At 39.0% G+C, this 18,584-nt stretch overlaps 1 protein-coding gene across 1 annotated transcript in view; it reads right to left on the reverse strand.

Moving 5' to 3' along the window:
- si:ch211-196i2.1 (collagen alpha-1(II) chain) overlaps positions 1-18,584 on the reverse strand; it is a 93,063-nt gene that overhangs the window by 55,567 nt on the left and 18,912 nt on the right. Inside the window, exons 2-6 of the mRNA XM_029277767.2 lie at positions 11,821-11,968; positions 11,543-11,701; positions 9,504-9,696; positions 5,061-5,195; positions 4,645-4,719 (exon numbers count right to left, since the gene is read on the reverse strand). Of these exons, the coding sequence (XP_029133600.2) occupies positions 4,645-4,719; positions 5,061-5,195; positions 9,504-9,696; positions 11,543-11,701; positions 11,821-11,968 (710 nt within the window). The remainder of the gene's footprint in view (positions 1-4,644; positions 4,720-5,060; positions 5,196-9,503; positions 9,697-11,542; positions 11,702-11,820; positions 11,969-18,584) is intronic.

Consider the following 18,584-nt stretch of genomic DNA (forward strand, 5'->3'; position numbering starts at 1 on the left):
GGATCAAGACTTTATCGCACCAGATGGACTGAACGGATTGATTTTATACAAGTCTTCATTAAACCATCTGAAAACAAAAGCTCTGTTTCCCACCGTTTCCCCTCTGATGCTGCTCTGACATGTTCCTGCTTCAGTATGTAATCTTTCTGCAATGCATTGCAAGAAGATGACACACAGCTTAAAGCTCTGTTCATGCTCAGAGCTCTTTAATTTAAGTGTTTTATGAGACAGCAAACTGATTGAGTTGACCTTTAAAAAATAACTCACTTAACTACAGAGTCTAAACACAAAATAAGTGCTTACATAATGGTGTTTTCTCTCTCAATAATATTTACATGACTGTTAAGTAAACAGTATTACAACACTTTGCATGGCCTTTTGACTATTGACAGTACTCGTCTGAGTTCTTTGGCTGAATACAGCAGAGAATTCTTGAGTCTGTACGTTTGGATCTGTCAGCACATGTAGCATCTTCCTTCCCTATTAATGATTGGAAAAATAGAAAATGTTGTCTGTGTTTAGCAACCGTGTGTTTAACATATCAACAGTTACAGGAAGGCAGAAAAAATGAGTATCAAGAGATCAAGGACTTAATGTGAGGTGAGCTGGCATGAGAACGTGTTGTTTTTGGCTAATAACAGGACAGGAACAAAACATTCACACCGACTCATAGAAGCTCTGACAGATAAAAAAAGATCAGCCTTTTTTAGAACTCCAGTGCACAATTTGCTATTCTCAAGCTCTCCTGACAGGAAGAGGATGAGTCATCCAGAATTCATCGATGACATCTAAAATATTTTTTTTTAGAAACAACTATCGCCCCGACTTATATGGGATGAGATGATCACGGACTTAAATGCCCCTTACAATTGTCTCTTCAACACATCTGGATGACCCTGACCACTGACCCCTGCTGATGCCTCCAGCCAAGAAAAGAAAAAGTGAGGGGAAAAAGGTGCAAAAAAAGAAAGTTAAATGCAAGCGGTCCTTAAACTACAGACCTTAATGATTCTGATATGTTCAGTAAAAAGGAGTTGTTTGTATTGATTACACCGATCGACTACACTTAAACTTTCTTTACACATGAAAGTTCTACCTTGGGTCTAGTTATACTAAGTAACTCCTGCCAGACTACATAAATACTGCATGGACCCTGGTGGATTGACAGAGTCATGAAGAAGTGTGAAAATAATGGATGGTTTTTTCCGCCTCTTTGTTTTTGTCTGACCTGGCCATTAAAAAGCCTTTGTTTGACAAGTTTTATGAAGGAGGCCTCTCCAGAGACCCCAGTGGAAACACTTGGCTGTGATAGGACATAGAACAGGAATACAACGACCACAGACGTATGTCTACGCCTGCCTGTGTGTGCGTGTGTGTGTATGTTTGCCTCTCACTCTCTCTCCCCATCCATCGCTGACGAGTACAGTGTTACTTCTATTTATAAAACTGAAAGCCCTCAGACAAAGTAGATTTGCTCTCGTACTGATGTTGAGTAAAGAAACAAAAAACACAAGCTCTGACATGCCCCCCTCCCCGACACACATGCATTCCTAATATGCAACAAAATCCACATTTGTGCACACATAACATAGGCACTAAAATCTAACAAAGGTAAGTAATTCTGCAAATGCAGAGCATGATGATTAGAAGGGTTCAAAGCCATCAACATATTCTCAAGTTCAAAACTCTAAGGTCCCTGACCTCCAGGAGTGTGTAACATCTTAGAGCCCATTGGAGGAGCGGTAGACTAACTGGTGGAGTACCTTGTCTCTAAAGAGAGCACCTGTCATGGGAGCTGCTGGCCCCAGACAGGACATGCATCAAAGTCAGGAAACCCCAACACGTGGCCCCACGGTCAGAAATGTTCCGCTTCAAAGACGACAGCAGCAGACCTTAACGAAGGAAAACTAGATCTTGTTAATGTTATTTTTGTTCTTTTAAACATGCAGATTGTGAAGAGAGCCAGAGACGGGGTGGCTGTACCTCCACAGCTCTGGTGTGTGTATTTAATTAGAAACAGGCTGCAGACTGTTCTCCTTGTTCACCATCCCCTATATAATAACGTGCAGATAAGACTTGACTTGAGTTTTACTGTTAATATCTTCACGTCTGTGATTAATTTATTAACCTCAAGTCTACCAGATGTCATAACAAAGTGTACTTTTGACAGAGTGCAAAATCTTTTAAACACCATCCAAAGTCATGAAATAGTTTTCAACTCGTGATAGTAAAAGGCTGGTGGTTACTTAAATAGTTAGAGGTAGTTAATATTCCCCATACATACATGTAAGGGAAACCTGCAGCTGGTTAGCTAAGTTTAGATGGGCGTACAGAAATATACTTTACAACATTGTCGTTTTTAAACTTTTAAAGTACAGTAACGTAGGTCAACATAAAAAAGGGATGTTTGATTGGGTTATTGTCAGTCATTGCTATGGAGCACAGAGAAAGACACAAAGTAATTTTAACAGTTGAGCAGACAGAGACAAGTATACATGAAGAGACAGACAGAGAGCTCATGGAGACACATTCAGACACAACAAAATAAACTGGAAGCAGAAACAGATGAACAGAAGAGAGATAATGAGAAAGAGACGCAGCAAGCTGACGGGATTTCAGTGACTATTAAGACAGATCTGGTGCAGCTTGTTTCTGCAAACATTAATGTGTAACACAAAACAGCAGGAGAACACTTTGTGGTTTACATCATCACAAAGGCATCTCAATGCCATCGTGATGGAGAAGCTCTGCCTGGTGGGGCTGGCATGGCACGGCATGGTCTGGTCTGCTGGGCTTTACTATGCACTGCTCTGCAGATACACTACTGTGCACTGTAAAGAGAACCAGATTTGATACAGGCATACTGCATGGACATGAAAATGTAAATTTAAACCAGCTTTGCTTCTCCTGCATTACCAAGAGCACGGCCTTTACATTGTTTCTATTTCAAACACATGCAGATCCCAGAAACAAGATTTATTCTTCAAGTGCCAATGTAAACAACCATATGTATTTCAGGAACTCTGTTTTCAGGGTATAGTCATAACAAACAGATTTCTGAATGAAAGAAAGATGGCTCATTGTGGATTTCAGCACAATGATCTGTAAATAATATGAATCCTCATCAACACAAGTTTAAATGCTGAATGTAATGTCATTACTTCTTTAACGTTGTCTCCAGCCTTAATCCATATGGTGTTTGGACAGCTTTACTTTGATTTCTGAGTCACAACCATTATTTCAACATTAGGTCACTATGAAGATACATTGTTTGCCAGGAAGTTCAGTGATCCATTAAACGGGATCTTTGAACACAAAGAATATAAAAATGCTGCCAAGAATGACCCGACACCTCCCCTATTAGGCCATCAAATACAAATACTGCTGCTTCCCTTGTTGCTCGATAACATCAGTAGTGTTGGGCTGAATTTGACATTAGAGTTTTTGTGAAACCAACACTACTACCTAGAGCTCGATAGATTAATCGGCTGAGAAAGATATCGGCAAACATATCGGTATCTGATTTTTTTTCCTCCCCAATATCTATATCCGTATCGGCCCCAAAAAATATATCTGTCAGGCCCTATCAATGCTTCTTAAAATGGGACAAAACTGTCAATGCACCAATCAGACACAATGAAAACTAAGCCTGGCAAAAAAAAAGAGAGAGACTGGTTTCAGATTAATCAGTGTTCTCCACCCCCAACACTATGTTTTTTTTTTTTAGTCCAGGTATCTGAATTGGTTATGGACAGGGAAAATGGTATAGCTATATCTATACTTTACAAAACTCATGCAAAATGAAAGTGCATGCATTTCAATTCACTGTACGAGAAATAAAATGTAAAAATAAAAAAAACTATGTATTCCCTCATTTTAAGATGTTGGCCTAAAATGAATAGTTTTGTCTGACTAAAACATTTTTTTTTAAATCATCTGTGTGACAGAAAGCATAAAATATTCACATTCCCAAGCTGCAAATTATGGGGTAAAAATAAGTGACATGACTTGATTTTCAAAGCAATGCTCTCTGTAACTGGTGACTAAAGAAACAAAGAAACTCCAAGAGTAACCCCCCCACCGCCCATTTAAACATTCAAATCATACACTTTTTTTAAAAGATTAAAGCCATAAGTAATGAGGAAAACTGTATTTGAACATAACAGTGTTTTAGCTACAGAACCCTGATAAACCACTTTACAGGCCACAACAAAGAACAGCAAACAGACAAAGACTGATGGACCAGAGCACAGACAGGTTAGGCACACAGGCATCTCACAGAACACACACACACACACACACACACACACACACACACACACACACACACACACACACACACACACACACACACACACGGACCAGAGGTGGTACGGTTGGTTGTTGCCTCAGACGCCTGAGGCTCCTCACCACAATGCTTATTAAAGCCAGATGCTGGTTTCAGACTGACACTGGTGAAGCTAAATACACCAGACCAGTGGTTGGTGTACATGAATCACAGCCCACACTTTGATCAACCACACAGACCACTGGTCAGTGGACTACATTCTTCTACTACAACTCCGGTCCACAGCAGCAAACTAAGACATTGTGTGATTTTCTTTACATGTTGTTAACAGCTAAAAAAGTCAGAAATAAACTTACAATTCTGCGAAAATTCAAAAAGGACTCGTTCTCCCCAAGCAGGTCCTCCAGGTCATTTGAGGCCAGCAGTATGTTCTGTATGGAAACAAAATGGAGAAATTCTATATATTATAAGAGAAACAAACAGTTCAGATTTAAACCGATGAACAACCAAACACTCCCAGTGATTAAACTCACTAGACTGGATCAAAAAACCACTGGAGTCAGTCTAGTTTTTGTTTCAGATCCTCTAATGATGTTTTATCATGTCACAGTGTTAACTGTAGGAGTCTGAGTGTCTGGGCTGTGGGTTTCACCTGAAACACCTCAGTGACGCGTCAGAGCCTTGCTGTTTATATAAGTCAAAGGAACAATGCCTAGAAAAGACATGACTTTTCCTGATGTGCTTCCCCCCTCTCTTATTAACATCTCCTCACCTCAAAGGCGTTGTTAGTGCGAGGGGAGCGTGGAGGCTTCGGGGCGATCTCACCACAGCGGGGCGGGTGGTGGCTGCAGTGTTGCTTGGCGGCACCTGGGTCACCCATCAGAAAGGTCAGCTGACGGAGATGACCCTGCAGAGACACACAAATCAACATTCTTGTAGAAAAAGTACAAAATGTTTTGTAGCTATGTTTAAGAGGATACAGATAACTACTAGAACTGAGTCTCAAATAAAAGCAGTCAAGATGATTCCCCTTTCATGTTCAGTTTCCAACAGTTTTCCTCTTAATTGTCTCTCTCCAAACCATGCTCTATCTCCCCTACAGTTTCCTTCATTATCCATTCCTACTCTCCACACTTCCTATCCTCCTTCTAACATTTAGTTTTACCCTTTCAGTCCATTATCTATTTTCTTTACTTTCATCCTCTTTAGAATAATAATAATAATAATAATAATAATAGCTTTATTTATATAGCACCTTTTAAAAACACAGGTTTACAAAGTGCTTTGACAAACAGCAAAAACAAGAACAAACTAAACCAAACACAGGAAAACATTAACAACAGTAAGAATATAACAGATGCAAAATACCAAAAATAATTAAAAACAATTCAACAGAAAAGAACCCAAAGTGCACGATACACAACCAGACATATATAACCCAACCATCATAAGAACCATCATAAGAACCCAGGAACACAAGAACCCAACAACATGAGCTGAGACCAAGAGGACCAAAGATTTAAAAAGATGTAAGAAACTAAGAGATAAAAGCAAATCAAAAGCAATGAGAAGGTAAGCGCAGTAAAAGAAATAAAAACAAGTGGTTAAAGGATCAAAAAACCCAAAACTATAATATTAATAAAAATAAAAATTAACTATAAATACAAAACATAAATAGACAAAGTAAGTAAGATAAGAAATTACCAAGTTAAAACACGAGGAGATTAAGATATGAGCATAAATACAAAATAAGACCATAAATAAAAGGACAGTAAGAAGTAAAAGAAGATAAAAATAGTAAAACCAGTAAGAGAAGACATTAAGAAGACGACATCACATAAAAGCAAGTCTGTAAAAGTATGTTTTAAGAAGGGATTTAAAAGAATTGAGGGAGTCTGCGAGTCTTATCTCCTCAGGGAGGTCGTTCCAAAGTCGAGGGGCCCTGACTGAAAAGGCCCGGTCACCTTTAGTTTTAAGTCTCGACTTTGGAACGACCAGGAGGCTCCCACCCGAGGATCTAAGACTGCGGGCTGGCTCATATGGTGTCAGTAACTCTGTTATATAGCTTGGAGCCAGCCCCGTCCGTGGTAGACATTTTCCTATCCATCTTCATCTAGCTTCCATTGACCATAGCTCTTTCTCATCTTCTCTTCTATCACTTACCTCTCCTGTCTACCTCTTACCATTACTATCTTACATCTTGTTTCCCTCAGCTCTCCATCCGTTCTGTCCTTCATGTAGGAATACATATGGTCCTCTAATCCTGCCTACCACTCCCTCAACCTTCATTCATCTTCCTATTCTCTTCTTCATTTTCTTTCTTTCATCTCTCCCCTCCTGCCCTCTACACTTTTTCATTCATTTTTCTTTTACATTACCACCCATTTTACTTCACACACCATCCTTTGGACTTCTATGTATTACACCTTTGTAAAAAACACACTTTTACTCTTTTCTCGTTCCTTGTTTTTCTTTTGCTCACATCCCTAGTTCCTTATTCCCTTATTCCCCCACTGACTTTCTATATTTCATCCATCCAACATCTCTCTCCTTCTGATGTCCCCTCATCTTGTGATTCCTTCCTATCCAACCCACCCTTCATTTTTTTAAACTTTTCAACCCTCCCTGTGTCTGTTTGGTGCATTTCTCATATTTTGTGTTTGTCTTTTAACTTTTTAACTGTTTAACTCCACAACTGCTTTGACAGCTCCAACCAACTTCTTCATATTTCTCCACCATCACTGTGTATCACTTTTCTTTTACCTTTCTGCCATTTCATCTCTGATTTTATCTCCATGTCAGTATTCCAAATTCACTGTCACCTTTAAACTTCCCTTTCATTGACTTCATACTTCTATAGACTTTAATTGCACTGTGGTGGGCTGAACCTTATGAAACTCTGCTGCATCATGACTCTGATAAAGACCCCACCATCTCCACCGGGACAACAGCTTCTTCAGTCTCCTCATCCCTGGCTCCAGACCACCAACAACATTTGATGAGGTTACCCTGTGTGAGTTTGTGCCCCATACTACAGTAAAATACCAAACCATGTGCAGAAGTATTTAGGACATGTTCCAGGGAACTTCATTCTTGAACTGTTGCTCATTTATTTAATGCAGACACACATATTGCTGTATTTTTGCTAGATTGTGTTTAAGAAATTTGACATGTTCTCTGCAGAAAATCTAAATCTTTTCCCAGAAAACCTCATAAAGCTCTAAAAATATGCACTGCACATATGTCTGCAAAACAAACATGCCTGCAGTATACTTTCATGTTAGGAAAACATCCAACTGTATTTAAATTGGGATTGATCAAGAGCCATTGAACAGATGTAATTTAGCCAAACACAGATGCCCTGATGGATCCCGATGCATGCATGCATGCATGCATGCAAAAAAAAACAAAACAGATGTTAACATCACTATGGAAATCAAGTTAAGAAAAAAGAGTTTTATGTCAATCCTTAAAACCATTAAGTGTGAGATCAAAACAGGACTGATACATTTTAATGAGCCCTTCACTCCATTATTCATGTTTACTGGGAAAGTAAGTAAAACATATTGTCAATTAAGATGTGTTACTATTTTTTTTTAAATGCGCTTCTTATTTTAGCCTAAGTTGGTGTGCTTGGGTATGGGTCTGACCAAGGTTAACATGGTCAGTTGTTAATAGCCTAAAACATGAAGTTGTTTAACGTTGTGTGCATCTTATTAACGAGTTGGGATTTATGATGCAGAGGGCTGATAAAGTTATGATTTTAGATTAGAACCACCATTTCATTAGTGAGTATGATCTGTTTCTCTAACTACTTATTACTCTATCCACATACTGAATATACTTCTACATGACAACATTCATAACAAAAAAAGTCTGTTAACGTATTAATGTGAGCAAAAGATAAACTCGACTTAAAGAACTGAAGTTAACTAAACAACTCAATTGTAGATATTGTCTTCTGGAAATTGAGATTTTAGTCATGCTTATTTCTTATTTAATCACTGAATGTCAATGGTGAGTCTTCACTAAACCTGCAGCCAACATTGTATAAACTCTGAGTACACTTAAATGTTTAACTAAATGCAAATCTGGAAATAGTGTTATTAATAATATAGCAACTGTAACAACACAAGAACACTAAAATGAGACCCATGTCCATCAATCTATTGGCCCAGTGCATGTAGGGAGGGTCTTGCTGAAGTACAGTAATGTATCATTAGCATTGCATAACACAAAAGACCGTCTGGAGACATGACTGTCACCACCTCTGTGTGAACGTGCTCCGTCCTTGGAGCTCAGTAAAATCTGTCAACAGGGGAAACAGGGCAATGGAGAATCCATTTCTTATCTGTTCTAAGGACAAATCCAGGTGCCGTTTCTATAGTGCTTCTCCTAACCCCAGTTGTGATTCAGTCACACTGCCAGCTCTGACTGTCAGGCTGCATGAGTGAGTGTGTGGAACTTGGCAGGCATGTCCACAACGCAATGCCAAGTGCATTGTGGGCCCTCAAACACTGCCTTTAATGGAAACGTTAGCTCTTTCTCATGGGATGAAAACTTAAATGTATTGCTTTTTAAGAATAATCTGCACATAAAGTGAATAACCCTAAAACAATAATATAACTTTGAGAAAAATAAATTCAGAGTTTAAAGGTTCAGGTACAATGTAAAGTTTCTTCTCTATGAGTTTCAAGGTGTAGTTCAAAAACTATGAAGTGAACGGAGATGTCTTCAGGGAGAGGGTTGAGGATACTGAACTCATCCTCTGTCCAAACAGTCATCAGTGTTTCCTCTGTAACCTTATGTAACTCTGGTGCTTGGGAGGTAATTGAGTCTGTGGTTAGAGCAGGTTACAGGGATTTGCTAAGCATACTTTATGAAAACAAACATTGGTTTCTAAGGATTACGGACTACACCTCTTTGTGCCTGTAATGAAAAGGAAAGGTTGGATAAGACCACGGGGCTGGAATATCAACTTGTGTGTTCTGTGTGTGTGTGTGTGTGTGTGTGTGTGTGTGTGTGTGTGTGTCAAAGGATGAGCATGTCTTTTTAGTATAAGTTACTCCACATATACAGGACTAAACACATGTGGACTATAACCCAGGAACAGTTGTTTTGCATAACCATCTTCTCATATATGTTATTATACACACATGCAATATAAAGGACTTGCAGTGAAGGACAAACATGAAATGGGACAGAAATCACTCACTTCAAACGGAGTCTCGAACCCCTCGATGATGCCTCCAACCATGAGCAGCCCGTCTGTGCTGATCCCCATGCCATGGTACACCCAGTCTACACTCTCCAGCAGAGAGCAGTCCACATACAGCGCCAGCTTCTTGGCAGACACACTGACGGCCACATGGTGCCACTCTCCATCAGACAGACCGCTGAATGGGAACCTGACAGAGAGGCACATGGGGTATGATGTTATTGAATATCAAAGATTAATGCTTTGTGATGCCTGCATGTTTTAATCAGGAGATGAGTTCAAATGAGTCCCTGACAGATGTTCGCAGAAAAACCCAAACCTTTTTATTTCTGCAAACTTAGCTAAACATTCAGGTTTGTGCTCTATATTAAGGAGACTGGTAAAGTGAAGTTTTTGCCCTACACTTGGACTGGCGTAGGGGGTGGGGTGTAAAAAGAAACTGTACTTCAGTAAACACAGTAATGTTTGTTAAGACATTTATTGGCCAGATATGCTGACACATATGAGGAATTTAACTTCCATAAACTGTGCTCTCTATGAACAAAAGCAGGACATTAAACTTTGGCAATATACAAGGCAGTGTGCACAGGCTGACGTCAGATAAGGAGGGTTGTAATATTTACAAGATTAAGTGATTGACCATAAAATGTGAGAGGCAGTAAATGTTGTCTCCAGCTCAAGAACTCAAGCAGAGATGTGGAGCAGGCTACAGAGTCCTGGTAAGCTCACTTAAGACAACATGATTTTTTAGTCTTCAGCCATCTGAACTGTCCAGGTGACTTCATTTGAGAACCCTGTTAGCTGTGGATTATGAAATTTAGGATTCTGTGTGCTTCATGTGAAGCCACAAAATGTATATATGTTTTTTATACATGTCAGCTGTGACCATCCCCTCTGGTCAGAGGTACAGAACTAGAACGACTAGAAAAGTGTTGTACAAGATCAAGTCCATTTACCATTTAACAAACACATAGACTTTCTTTTTCTTGGTTGTACTCCATAAGGTTGTGTTGCACTGTCCTGTTTTGTTATTGTCCACTGCTGTAAATCAAATTTACGAGGAGCCCTGGCCAGCTCGAGCTGGGGCGGACTGGTAGTGTCGGTGCTCTCACTGTTTGTCTATGGACACTGACATAGAGTCTGTTTTCTGACAGGAATTTACAAGATACCAGTTCCTTCTGGAAGAAATCTCTGAATCAGTTGAGGAAACGGCATCATGTGTTGAAGTAAACATGTCTGTAAACCTGACCTTAGTGGGAGTGGCCTGCGGTGCTGTGCATTCTGGGATTTGGTGTCTTTCATCCACATGAGCCAAAAAGACACTTTCTGCCTTTTCTCGGTGATGAAGGCACCAACTTCAAAATGTATTTCACATTTCTACTACATATATGATCCAATGTCAATACAGAGTCATGTTTCAATGGGTGAAGTATCCCTTTAAGGTTGTCCTTTAATATTTTGAATACCAATCATTGGAGCTGAAATAACTTTAAGACATATTAGCTTAAAATTCTTGTTAACCACGTGCAAACTGTACAAGGTGAGTTACAGTATCGAGGTGTGTCAATATTTCTGTCTTGCAATGATGTATTGCTTGAAGCTCTGGTTCCTTTAGGGGAGAAACCTGCCAAAAGACAGCTAATAAATAATTCCTCCAAAGATGTAGGCCAACACAATTTACAGTCAAACAAATACGCACAGGCAGCAAACAAATACACTTCCACAGAACTTTCTCCATCTTGCAGACAGACGTACATAGAACTTTGCCAAGAAACAGGAATGGGCATGAGGCGGCCTCAATTACCTGAGATGGCTGCTGTAATCACCTACTGACAGCTGGATTTTTTGGATAATGGGTAATGCATAAAAGTTAAAAGCATGTTCTTGTTTTTCTTTCTGGTACATTTTGAACAATTGCAGCTTATAAATCATAAATGAAATCTTCTTTAATCGTCTGAAGAGGTTTTAAAGCACTCAATACATCCTATTGTTGTCAATTTGGCTCTGGAAAAGAAGAGAAGAAAACAGGAGCTCACTCGTAGTGTCTTTGCTGGGTTCCAATGAAGATGACGGCATACGCGCTGATCCGCAGCTGCAGCATAACATGACTGTCAGGACTGAGCATGGTGAAGACGCTGCGTTCATCCCTCTGAGGACTCCTCAGCTGCATCAGCAAACTGAACTCATCTGCAAATCTTAACACAAACACATAAACACACCATTAGGCTGCATTACTTTTTCTGGAAATATAAAAGATACACCCGTTTGGAATAATTTATACCTTTAGTACAGTCAGTAAAAAGTTTAAACTAACCCGTCAGTGAGGAGTTGCTGAAGAGGGAGAGCCAAAGTGGAGTACTGTCCCACCTGGAGAACCGGACACCTGCCATCATCTACAGTCAGGGACGCATTACTGCTGTTTGACACAAGAGGAGAGAGCTCCAGCAGAACGTTCACCTCATCTGTGACGAGAGTTCAGGAAAGAATACAAATCAACATCCATTAAAGACAGAAGCAAATATGAATTATGTGCTCCTCTGATCACCAACAGGACATTAAACAAGGCACTAATCTGGTTATACGTTTTAGGTTTTATGATTCATTATGTCACTTTATTGTGATCATGGTGATATATTGTTTTGTTTACATCAATGTGACAACATAGCAAACGAAACATGTAATGCATACAATCTGACTTTAATACATCATTAAAACAATAGGATCATATTCATCTAAGTCCCTTTAGTTTCAAACATGACGGGTATTCTTTTTTGTGCAGTCTGAGAAAAGTAACATTTTCCTGTCAGTAAAAAAATGCATGTAATTATAAAGAATATAAAACTTTCTGTAAATGAACGAGTAAAACAAAATGTCCACTTCCCTGGGTTTAGAGGATTCTACTACTGTAATTTTGTAACACTGTATAAACTTTAGTCTCAACATTTTTCCCGAAGCGTCTTCTTGTAAATGATATTAGCAGCGTAATAATGCTAAGCTAACCATGGATAGGTCATGATAAAGAATGGTTCCATTTTTTAACATGCAATGATAGAAAACATGATGTATACAACTGTTTGTGAAAGGTCTTTCCTGTTTCAACATGGCAGTAACTCCAGTCTCCAAGACAAGTAACAGTGTTTCCTGTTTGAGTCTGGACTCTTTTAGGATTTTGAACTCAAAAGAGCAGGACTCACAAAAAACACACACAACAGTCTTTCATTAACTAATGAGTGATGATTCTCTGTGAGTAGGAGTGTATTCAGCTCATTCAAATCTGTACCTGTACTGTTTGATTCTGAGGAAGACGCAGTGTGTTGAAACGTTGGTCCTTTGTACCTTTATTACATTTGCCTTAAGTGATTTGTGTGCTCCAGTATTCCACTGAATTACATTTTGAGTCATCTGAATGGGACTGAATCTATTCATGTTCTGAAATGTGATGGAAGCTCTAAAGCTCTCACACTAAGCGGATGGTTTTGGAAAAGCTTGTTCAACAATCATTTAATGTTATAACGGATGTTCACATGGACACTAAGTGTATGTGCTGCAAAGTTTCATGATAATGAGACCAAAGCAGCGACCATCTGCTGCAACAACCACAAAAAACATTCTCCTTCAGGCACTTAAAAAAAAAACTGTAACATGCTGTGAACAGGCCTTTAAAAAGATCCTTACCACACTGTGAACAGAGCACTGATGGCATTACAGAAAACCAGAAACCACTTACAGGGGCTGTTGCTGTTCAAAGCTGAATGGGGCTGCAAAAGTTCCATCCTAGTTCTGTATTTGCTACTTTTTTCAGTACCCTACAGTGCCGGACATTGTTTGAACTCTCACCAACTGGCTTTTCGCATCATTAAAAATTAGTTAAAAGGAGAGCATTACATTTGAACTTTACGTGCCATTTGTCATGTTCCTGTCCACAGGTGGTTTTCCTGGTTAGTTTTTCAAAAGGATTATGAACACAGCCATTCATTATTTTGAAGAGGGTGAATCACCAAACAAAGAAGGGCATTGTTGGGTACTGATGACAATGTGTCCAGGGAAGTGAAATCATTCCAAACTTCAAAGTTTGCCTATTATGTAAGAGGCGGGGCTGAGATGAATAAGGCAGACAGAGAAAGTTCATTTGAGTAAATAAAAGACTAAATCATCCATTGGACTACAGACCAGTCATGTCAGAGTGATCTACAAGATCAGGTGAGTTCCAGGTTACTGTAGCAGCACTATAACATTAGTCCCTGGGATTCAAACAGTATGAACAAGTCTCATCATGTCTTAGGACTGTTTCCACAGATATGGGATTGTTTAAGTGGATTAAACCCTTGAGCCTTTTTAAATGAATCTTTAGAGACTCATTTTCCCTTTACAGTTGTCTTGACAGCAGTGCCAGACAAATCACAGGTCCACAGAGAGCACAGTGGTCACACTCGGCTGCCTAGAAGAATGGCATCGAGGGAACATATCTGGTGTCGCACTAAAAATTCCAGCATAACAGCCTTCCAGGAATCCTCCGTGATATATGGACGAGGACCACTTAGCAAGGAAAAATGATTTTAATGATGGGTTTCTTTGTACCTTCAGCCTGCAGTTAACAGCACTAATGGACGTGAGGTCAAAACGTTTGCTAAGCTAGCGAACAACAGGTACAATTGTAAGCACATGAGGTTTTTTAAAAATTCATCCTAGGCTTTAAGAAATAAAGATGATGAACAGAACATCTGCTCTGTCCAGTTTCAGACTTGCATTTTGGATTGGTATTTTTATAAATGGAGACGAGAATATTGGAGTCTAGAATTATTGTTCTGCTAACATTTGATGTTACTGATTAAAAATGCTCCAAGAAAAAGAGTTAGAATTCTATATAGGGTTCGCTTGACACAACCGTTCTTCAAGCTCAGAGATTCTGCTGACCAAACAAGTCCACACAGAGACTTCTCTACTGAACAAGATTATTGACTTTTAACAGCGTGAGTCATAAGTATTTTGAATTTTATCTTTGGAAACCTCTGCATGTGATACTCTACTTTGCAATCAAAGATTTTAGAGCGAGGCGACCGTCTCTACCACTGAGCCACAGCCACCCCTATGAGCCCCATGCAGGTGAAGCATAAAGAAGCAGAAGAGGCATGTAATACAAAAGTGCATTACATGATTTCAGAAGTCGGTCATTTATCTCTACATTGAATTAATGAAATCCAAATATAAAAAACAAAAGACAAAAAAGAAAATCACAAGTTCCCAGAATCCAAGATCCAAGCAACAATCCAAATGTCTAAGATATTCACGAGACAATACAGAAGGAAAAAGCAATTAACAATTCTGTTTTTCTGTTTATCAACCAATCACTTATTCAAGACATTGATTCAGCAAAAGGATGGTACAATGATTCAAACAAAATCAAGAGCTTAAAAGGTAGAAACATACATTTGACTTTATAAGGACTAGTTTGAACCACAGCCAAGACTTTGCAACAGCAAGAATACTCATTCCACCAGTCTTCACAAAATGTATGTTTACATATGCATCAGATGTGTTTTTGCACAGTGAATAAGGAGATCTCTCATTTACCAGGCTATGTTTACACTCAAAAACTACTCAGGCTTCTAACAATTTACAAATTGCAATGAACCATAATAACAACATTAGCATCAATCACACAGAGCAGGAACTCTGTTGTTATATGAAGAAGCAAGTGTGAGGGATTGTTGATGCTACAATATCTCAATGAGCAGTCATTTATCGCCCCAGGATGTGGAAAATGTTCTCACACACTAATGCTCTGATGATCTCTATTAAGCCTCACTTGTTCGGTAGTATTCATGAAAGAAATGTTCATGTGCCAACACTGTGCCCTCAAGGAAACTTTGGTACGTACTCATGTGCTTTTCTCCAAACACTATAATCAAAGGATCAAGTCATTATGAGGGGGGGCTGCCAGTCATGCCTGTTCTGTTTCCTGCAAAAGTTAAACAGATGTTTAACATTGAAAATAATCGTGTGAACAGTAAGACGTTTCAGCGTAAGTTTAGTCTTTGGATATTTTAGCTTATTGTCCTTTTTAACCCAGACAAAAAGTTGACACTACGTAGTGGAGTAGTACCCAATAGTTTGGTCCAATTTTCCATTAGTTGTATTGAACTATATAAAAGCTTGTGATAATAATAGTAACATAACCATAGGTTGTATGGGTAACTTCTGGAAATGAGCATGAGCCAAATACATTAACTCAGTGAGATGAACAGAACACAGAGCATCAGGGAAAGAGATACTGAAAATCACAAACAGCTGTGTAGGATCTTCTTCAGAATTCCCCCGATCATTGCATCTTCTCATTATTATCATGACATGTTCTGATGCTTTCCATAAATCTCTGCCGTTGTCTTCTTTATGAGAAAAAAAAGTGATAATCTGTGCAACAAATGGAGACCCTAATGACCCATCATTGTCATGCAAAACAATACAAAAGCCTCTCGAGAGAAATGCATACAAATAGGAACAAGGCCTGAGTAATTCTGTGTTTACTCTACTTCAATAGCTACTACAAAGATCTCATCTGATTTACTTGATGAACGCTTTATGACTGATCAGTGAGTGATGACAATGGATGACAATGTTTTGGACGACAATGAAAACTTTTCTCCTTCATGATTATCATCCAGAAATGTATACACTTGTAGTTTCAACACAAAGCAGAGTTAACAATGTGGGGGAAAAAACCCTCTGACAGGCTGATCACATGTAACTCATCTATGATCTTTTTGAATGGGGTTTTGTGTTTATGAGAAACACTGGTTCTAGATGGTTCTCCTGCGTTCTGCATTACAATATGAAGAGACATGAATTCCCCTTTTCTTCCTTCATGTTAAACCAAGGGTCCATGTGTTTTGTTTGCTAGTAGGTAAACATGCAGATATGCCATTGTTCTTGTCCACCATAAAGAAATAAAGGTTTAAATAAGAAATGTATTTAAGGATTGAAGTTACATTTTGCAGCCTTGAGTTAACAAGAACTGATCATTTTGATAAGAGCATTAATGTTCAGTGTAATGCCTCTTTTCTGTTTAACAGGGGTGAGCTAGTGATGTGTTAATCACACGATTTTTAGTTGCCTTTATTGATGGGACTGCTGAAGAGAGACAGGACATGTTGGAAGAGAGAGTATAGGGTTGACATGCATCAAAGGGTCAAGGCCAGGAGTTGAACCTGCAGACGATGCATTTAGGACTTTAGCCTCTGTTTATGGGACGACTACTCTACTGACTAAGCTAAACCAGAGACAACCAGCCACAAACTGATACATCCCATTGGCTCGGCAGTGCTGCTATCAAAGCGTGAGATCCAACGCTGAACTGAGAATCAGTTACTTCACCAGAGGCATCTGTTGTGCAACAGCCACACACTTACACAGCCACATTCCCATTTCAACCAAAATGCTCTAATCCACACAAGACTGCACAGATGGGATATCCATGTACTCAGTCTGAACAGTTGAATTCATGAATCCTACAGCCACACATACTGTAGAGAAATAATGCAAACAAAACGTCTGTATCAACAACCAAAAAAAACAGGAATCAAACAACAATCAGAGTGTAATCTGGCGGTTCGGTTGCACATTTGTTTGCTTTTGGATGTGGTCCACTCTAAAAGATGAGTTTAGCCCACAGCCACACACAGCATCCATCTAATCATTTCTCAGTAAACAACCCATATAAATCATCCTCAGACTGTGCCCACTTAATTTGCCTCAAGAAAAGAATATCGTCTTACAATGCTGTCATCAAATTTTTGATAAAAATCACTTTGACAGCGATGAAAAATGAGTCGTGGAAGTGCTCAACAGATGGATCAATTTAAAACCAGGAAAGCTCTGAGCGTGTTCTGCATTTTCAAGGGTGAAAAACCTCAGACATTCAAATCTTCTCATTCCAGAGGGATGATGCTTCAGTGTGAACATCAAAACAGGGTTTTCTTTGGACTGACTTTTGAGTTCTGGAGCAGAGTGAGGCCAAAAAGAAAAGCCTTGCACTCCACTACAGTCCACATTCCCAAGGCACTTAGCCTTGGACACACCTCTAATGATTGAACTAATTTCTTTTGGCTCAGACATCAGTGTAGCACGTAAGGAGCTTTCAGACTTTATGGCAGGCTGTTACAGTAGGTACCAAAGCTCAGGTCCACCATGAGCCAACAATAGAGAATGGCATGAGGCCAGAGCAAAGCCAGTCTACAATTCCTCTATTTTTGTAACTCTCTGGAGTTGCAGCAATTATGGAGTTTGGCTGATTCCCAGCTCTGAATCAGGCTAATGCAGACAGTTTGAAAGGAAGAAAAAACTGGCCTACATGAGAAAGAAGATGCCAGGTTCTGCCTTAGACTAAAGGGTCATAAACCATCAATCAGCAATCATTTGTAACAGGCCAAAAGAATGTGTAAGCTGAATACCATTTGAACTTTAAAATTACATTTTAGTTTTACGTCCATACACTTTATGCATTACTCACTTAATTAATAAAGAGCACAGCATTCTGTGATCAAAAAATATATTGCTGTTTTTGGTCAAATCAATCATTTATTGAGAGTCAATTGCCACAACGCACACTGACGTTAGTATGGTGACTGAAAAATAATGTGAAAGAGGCCATCAGTTTGTCAGGGATAAATATCAAGAATATTCACAGTATTGATTTATCTATCAAAACACAAATGTAGGCTGCAAATAAGAGCATCTAAAAAATATATAATTTATCAATATGGAATAAGTATAATTCATGCTTGAAGAAACATATTTGGTTTGATTTTGTAAAATGCTCAAAAAACAAGTCGGTTTACCCCATTATGGAAACCAATGAGTTCAAGTAGTACTACAAAGAGGAGCTGAAACAAACAATTCTTTTGGAGTTATGCGGAGCCACTGAGTTAGAGGTGTGAAGTTATCTGAGAAAACGTATTTCACACACTCATTCCCTTTGAAAATGTATGTACTACAAAGCCTTCAGGATAAAAATGAATAATGAGGACTTCTACACAGCGTCCCAGTCCTAGTGATGGAGTTCATGCAGCTGTGTCAGTTGAC

Source organism: Labrus bergylta, chromosome 17 (assembly GCF_963930695.1).
Source record: "Labrus bergylta chromosome 17, fLabBer1.1, whole genome shotgun sequence".
Classification (NCBI taxonomy): domain Eukaryota; kingdom Metazoa; phylum Chordata; class Actinopteri; order Labriformes; family Labridae; genus Labrus; species Labrus bergylta.